The sequence below is a fragment of the Polyergus mexicanus genome, unplaced genomic scaffold, assembly GCF_030449975.1.
Source record: "Polyergus mexicanus isolate NDT 795.1 unplaced genomic scaffold, iyPolMexi1.0 SCAF_17, whole genome shotgun sequence".
Classification (NCBI taxonomy): Eukaryota; Metazoa; Arthropoda; class Insecta; order Hymenoptera; family Formicidae; genus Polyergus; species Polyergus mexicanus.
The window spans coordinates 528930-536513 of NW_027223337.1; the positions used below are offsets into that span (position 1 = coordinate 528930).

At 31.7% G+C, this 7584-nt stretch overlaps 1 protein-coding gene across 1 annotated transcript; it reads right to left on the reverse strand.

Moving 5' to 3' along the window:
- Positions 1 to 1839: 1839 nt before the first annotated feature.
- Pink (WD40 repeat domain-containing protein pink) lies at positions 1840 to 6819 on the reverse strand. Its single transcript, XM_070309318.1, has 6 exons — positions 6635 to 6819; positions 6005 to 6115; positions 5586 to 5819; positions 3270 to 5260; positions 2567 to 2684; positions 1840 to 2134 (listed from the first exon to the last, which is right to left on the reverse strand). Exons 1-6 carry the CDS (start codon positions 6731 to 6733, stop codon positions 1883 to 1885), a joined length of 2805 nt encoding a protein of 934 aa, XP_070165419.1. The 5' UTR covers positions 6734 to 6819; the 3' UTR covers positions 1840 to 1882.
- Positions 6820 to 7584: the final 765 nt, after the last annotated feature.

Here is a 7584-nt window from a genome sequence, read left to right on the forward strand (position 1 = left end):
AAAGCAACGTGTTAAGATCATCTTACAAACTGCTTCCTCTTTATATAATTCGCGATCTTGTTATAACTATTTATTGGCAAAATGATTATGTCGAGAGAAAAATCAATTGATATAAATCATTGATGTGTCAATGATATATCTGTCAACGTCTACATTTTCTCTATTGTCACTATTCAAAGCACAGTATTTTATTTTATGAAAAATCTAATTGGTGTAATTAGTGCTCGATTTAATGGCAATTGATGATATTTATAAAATATTAAAAATGTTAAATATTGCTCGATGTTGATTCTCAGCAAGTATATGGAAGCATATAGAACTAACAGTTAACATTTCGAAAAGAATCTTTCTGCTTCCAAATTGTATTGTAAAATTTCTGAAAAAATTGGAGATATCTCGATAATATTTTGCGATTTATTGTAATCAATTATATCTCTTATTTCTCTCCATAATATTATACAAAAATAGACACGCGCAATTTAATGCAAATTTCGCGTAAGTTACGATACTTTCATAATATCCATTGAAAGAAGATGAAATATTTATTTGTTTACGATTCAGCATGTAATCGATATTTTACTCAAGAACTCGTAAAATTGAGATTATATATTGCTTCAATTGAAGCTTATATCTAAGGATGAATTACTAGAGAGGATACATATAAGCCAAAAATATTTTATCAATATTTATGTCTGCAATAACGTTTTACTGCTTTTTTACAAGTATATACAAAATGATTTTATAGACGGAGTGTATGTATAAAGTTGAACTATATAAAAGAAGAACACTTTTCTAGTCATACTGTGATAGAAAGTCACAGGAAATATTTATGCATATTATTGCAATTTGAACTGTGATACCGATATATAAGAAATAATCTCGTTAGTAAATATTTTTTTCTCCCAAGTTAATAATTTTATATATATATTAAAAATATAACTCCATATATAAAATATATCTAAAAATAATAATGTGTCCGGTGCTATTGCATTAGGATACATGATATGTTTATAGAAATAGCGATGAAAGTATCGTCCAGATGTGTAATTTTTTATACGAAATTTATTTCATATAAGGATACATACGTATGTCGATATTTAATCATTTATCTTAAAATCTAATTAATTACGAACGATTAAGATTTTAAGCTTTTGCTTCTCTAAAGAATAATATACTTTGCAAAACCAAAGTATTGAGCACGACAAATTAATTGCCAACTTTTCATATGTATAATAGATCAATATACGAAATTTACACGTTATATGCGTGTAATTATAATAAATATTTCAATAACGTCGCGAATAAGGTAAGTGATAAGACAAATAATGTAATATTAATGTAAATGTATATAGATGTACACATTTGTCCTTTCCTTAATTTCTCGCAAAAGTTTCATAAGCGGCGTCAGGAATCACGCGAGGAAATTTTATTTCATATGCTATACACATATACATATCTGACAACTCTCTGTACATGAGAAGCTACAATCAATCATTAATTGTAATTAATAGCATTATCTTATTGCAATTAAAAAAAAAAAATTAATAACGAATACTTAAGATCCGGTGATTTTAAAAGATATGCGCACTATCAAGGTAATACAATAGTATTTGTATCATAGCGATTTTGTTCTTATAATTAATTTAAGAGACTCAATTGTGAAAACTCGTTTGTTCAATTTCCAACTGTGATAATTGAATGTACTAAGATAATAAATCCAAGTATATGTTTACGAAAGAAAGAGAACTTTAATAAATATATAAGCGATAAATAATAAATTCAAGAATATATATATATATATATGAAGAGAAATTTAATTTAAGGGACATGTATACAATGTGTGTGTAACTTTTTTTTATTTGACTCGTATTTACAATATTTGCTAATGAAGATTACATCTAGTGAGCTTTCTCTCTATCATACAATTTACATGGTAGGCGTGACCGCAACGAAAGATCACGATTCCGTTATTACCTAATAAAATCGGCGTCTGTAAAGATAATGTGCAACACGGGCATGTCGATGATTTAGCCTGATGACGCATACCCCAATGATGAGCGCCCGTTCCGAATATGTTTTTATTTATCGGTCGCCTTAAATCTTTCTCGAGGGATTTCGCCAGTTGATCGCGCACCTGCGGCAATGAAAATTTATTATTTCTTGATCACATTCTCCCGTGAGTTCCTTAAGCTGCTTAAATATAATACAAAGTGTATCACATAACTTTGACTATTAATTATTTACTATTGTGTTTAATTCTTGTAATTTAATTTTTTTTTTTCATTTAGAATTATTTAATTTAAAAAATCCACAGAATCATCTGTGGAAAATAAAATGTCACATTTTTATTAATACCTTTTTTAAAATTTCTAAGGGAAGATAATCAGGATGAAATTCAGATCGAATTATGTGGTTCACTCTGTACATCCAGATCATACAAAAGTTTACAAGATGTTTAAACTTTCAGAGATGATTTCTCAAGATAATTCTTAGATGTCTTTTAGATTTTCATTTTTTCGTCTAGATTTTATTATTTTTGTGGTAGATATAGATCAATAAGATTTACCTGTGGCGAGCACATTGTACCGAATTCCGATGATAATTGATCAGTTTTATTGAAATCGATCGACTTCTTCAGACCACGGTGATGCAGTATTTTTGTAAATACGATAGATTGGAATATACTATAATAAAACATTATAATATTAATATTTATTGTTTAGCTAAAATTAATTTACATTTTTTATATGTACAGGGTACTTTTGACCATAAGCGCATATTATTCCAATTAAATATTTAAAGCAACGTTAAAATGATTTAAGTCATATATTCGCCTTATATATGTAAAATCTATTTTGAAGTCTTTGTTTTATTTATGTATATTGCATATTACATTTACACTTTTTAAAAAAATTACAATTAGATCAAAAACACTCTGTGAAAAATTTTACGTATTATTGCGTATTATATTTTTTTACACAACAGGTAAACAAAAAAGTAATAGTCTTATTAAATCAAATATGTTGATGATAAACAAGAGTTCCATTAGTAATAAAAAAAAATTATATTTATCTGGAGATTAAAAATGGCACACTCATTAACATTTATCGACATTTCACATATATACATATAATACGCAAAATGTTTGTTATTCTTTTCTAATTACTAATAAAAAAAAATTGAGAGATACTGATATTAGGATCAGATTACTTTTTGATCACATCCTGCTAATAATAGAGACAAATATAGTGTTTAGAGATTGTTATTACCTTCTGTCGAAATTAACATTCGGCATCATGTTTTCTAGCTTAATCAGGAATGCCGTGGCCTCGTCTGGTCCCTCTCTCTTCATAATTTCCCCGGCGATACCGCTCCAATCTATAAGTATATTGTAATCAGGTTTCTTAGTCAAGGGCATTGCGCAAAACAGGCAAGTGCCTTCCTCGATCTCGCTCAGGCACATGCTGATGCAATTCCACTGTTGCTCATTCAATGCCGGCAAAAGGAATGACAGCACAACTTTGTCTCTTGTCTGAAGGCACTGTCTTAATACGTCGTCTAACGTATTATGTCGCTCGATGCGGACGGCCAGATATTCGCGCCACATGTAAGGTACTTGGTCGCAGATATTGCTACATTCTTTCGGCAAATCAATGTCCGCGTATCTCTTGATTAAGGATTCGCCGATCGCCAGAAATTTCGGCTCTACTGTCTTATCCATCGGATAGGGATAACCGCAATTACATCTGGCGTAGGCTGGTGAATTAATCTGAATGAAGGCCCGTACGAATTGTCGTATGATTAAATCGTTACTGATGGAATCGAGCAACTGAACGGAAGCGTTTTCCAAGAACGTATTATAATAGTGCAATTCGGCGGCGCGAGTAATTTCATAAATGAAACTCTGAAGTCCAGGCAAGTTTTTATAGGATTCCTTAATAGTTCTCATTAACTTGTCCGTTTCTGAAATGATCTCCTCGATTTCTTTTTCCGACATGCTAGGTCTGACGCTGTTTGCCAGATCGTAGATCGGCTGCAAATCGGATTGCACCCTGTGCATTACATTTTGTTGCAGATCAAGATCTTCGCGATTATCGTCTTTGACGTTTCCCAATGCTTCGTCTAAATCGAGTACATCCACTGAAGTCGTTTCAAGTGTATCTTCTCGTGCAAGATTTCTGTCTCGATCCTTCCCGGATATTATTTGCATATCGGATGAATCTTCGCTGGAGGTTTCGGGAGACTGCAGTGCGGACATTGTTTCGCAGCCATACATTCTTCTATTCGTGAACCCGTCGTTCTCAGAATGCACGACTACGATTCCAGAGTCCAATTTAGATAGTTTATTTTTACTACCGGCTTGCAAAAACGTTATCAACGGCCGCAGCAACACTAGCGCTTCCTCGTCCCGCGATACTCGTGGCAGATCTTCCACTTCAAATAGCTCGATGATTTCCTTAGTATCAATGGCTTTTAATAATAGCGATTTATATACAAAGCACACGTTTAAACACGCGCTATATCGCTCGTGACGATGCAGCCGCAATATTAGGCTATCGAGCGATGATAACGCTAAACAATGAAACTCGTTATCACAGGTCATCAGGTAGATTTGATCGTCTACGACCGCGGTCATGACGATGTTTGTGTACTCGTTGTTCCACAGTATCACGGTCGCGCTGATGGGATCAATAATATACACACCGCTATTTGTGTAGGAAAATAAATATTTGCGCGCAATTACGAGCAAATGCGAGAAGTTGATGGATTGCGGCGGCCACTCGCACTCTGTCCCTTCCTTCTGACTAGATTCTAGAGTACCATTTGATTGAAATATTGCTATTGGAGGAATGGCCAGAGCATCTTTGAATTGATGTGTTTTCGCGACGATTCCATCAGCCGATACTTCCCATAATCTCGAGCTAGGTCGAGCACAAAAGATCTTCGCATGATTCTCCTCGCCTAGGATGTTGCTATCGTTATTGGAGATCAAGTTGAACGCGCCACGCGTATTATTGAGGTTCCTCTCTTCCTTTTGCAGGTTCAAGGCGGTGTTCTCGTGCACCTTGTAAAAGCACGCGCCGAACTCGCCATTTCGCGGCTTGTTGCCAATCTGTTTATATTGCTCTTGAACTGTGTCGCAGATGTAACATCGCGTCAATGTAGAGACTAAGAGCAGAGGCGAGAAGAAGTTCAACTGCACAATGCTAGAATCCAAGTTCATCAGTGTGCAGGATGGCGTTTGAAACATACCATTGACCTGACAATTATTTAAAAAAAGAAACAATATATAATGTATTAATTGATATTAATATATATAAAAAATTTCAATTATATATATTTGCATTTTAATTTTATTATTTTAATACATAAAAATATTTAATTTTAATTTTATTTTAATACATAAAAATTAAATACATGCTACGACAATAATACATGTTATATCACATATTGTAAATACATATTATATATTGTATGCCCTGAATATAATTTTATTATATATTAAATTATATTAAATTAAATTATATACATTGAAATATAACCTTTTAATATACTTGATTTATTATGGAGGATTATAAACTTACCCTAAATATAGATAATACCATGACGGAAACTCTGCCAGCTGTATCTCCTACATATATATCGGTACTATTATTATTCCAACAGAGACAAGTAATTTGTTCGTACATATGTTCCATAGATATAGCTATCAGTTGAGGAGTAGATTTCAGAGACACTACGCAGACTGTACCACGAATTGTTGCTAATGCTACAGCCTTCTCATCAGGTGATATCGCTACACGCGAAACCACACCCTCCTAGTAAAGAACAAGAATTAATTATTGGTACAATATTTAATATTGCAGTACAATGATAACAAAATCTTATCATTTTAATAATTGATGTTTAATTATAATTACTCTTAATTACTATATATATTAAAGAGAAAAAATATATAAAATCTTGATCAATAAATAAAATTAAGATTCAAATTGTTATTTACCGATAAGGGTATTATTTGTAAAAATGAACATGGTTCTCTGGAAAACACGTAAACACTACCACTGGTCGAGCCCAATATAATATAACTTGATGAAGCATTGAAGCATGTGTACTGTAATTAATTTATACATAATATTACATATAGTATTAATCAATAACATAATGTGATACTGACAAAATAAATAAAAAATAGGGAAAAGAATACGAATTTTGGCAATTTTACTTTATTCGTATTATTGAAGGAAAGTAATTCTGCAATCACTATAATTATGTAATAATACTATATAAATATACAATAAAATATATATAAGCAATAAATTTCGCAGTATAAAGGATAGATAAATGTATTTATTTCTGTTCGCGTGTGTATAAAAAAAAAATATAAAATCTTCAAAGTCCTTTTATTCAAGAAAGAAAAATTACTGAACTTGGAAATATAATATTGTACAATTATTTTTATCGTTCCCTCTTGGGAAGAGGATTAGATTTTTGGCGTAAATCGGGCGAAATTTCTGGCATCAGTGTGACAGATGCATTGTATACTACGCCTACTATATAATAATCTCAGATTTAACCTCGCATTATCCTGACGCATTCAACGTAAAGAAAACGTCCCATCGTAGCACCGTACCTTTATTCGTTGCGTCGAATTGATCGGTCTATACAAAATCGAATTAATTTCCTCACGTTCCGACAGGACGTGAGGAAGATCCGGTGCAGCGGGATACATCGTCCAGCATCTTCTACTACTTGAAAACGCGCGCAATCATCTGTGAATCGCTGTGAATGCAAAAATACAATACAGGACTGTATTCACTCGCATCATCTCCACGGACAGCGTACGTTCGAAAATCTTACTCTCGTAGAGTTACATTGAATTGACCAATCAGGATAAAGAAATTTTTTGCTCCCTTCTTGGTTCCGATTGGTCGATTAAACGCTACTTTACCCCACGTAAGATTTTCAAACGCACCCATAACAAACTTTGTGTTCACTCTTCATCAATCCTCGTTCTACCCTCCAGCCCTTAATGTCCCTCGTAATTAAAAATTTTTAATTTTCAAAATTAATCTCACATCTTAATCTGTGGAGTGTACGAGATCTTAAAATATGGTATGTGATAAATATTGTATTGTCTTATCGATTTTAATATAAATATATATTTGCTTAAAACTCAAGATTTTATATCATAATTTTCTGCTGAAAATACTAATGTATTATTCAAAGAAACATATCTATTCTTTTTTTTTATACATTTACATTTAAAGTTAAAATTATGTTTGCTCTCGCGCGCGAAATAATTTTCGAAATTGATATTGATTTTATTTAAGTCAGGTAATACGATAAAATAATAAGAATTATAACTTTTTATAAAATAAAATTATAATCAATTTATTATTATAATTTGTGAAAAAACTCAATTTGTGAAAAATTGAAATATTAATAGAAAAAAGCTAATACTATCAAAATCCTTATTTTCAAAAATTTTTATTAAAAAGAATGATATGATATGTTAAAATGATATGTTCCTTTTTTTTGTGCAAAAGATTGATTGGAGATATCTGTTGATTACAGATAATT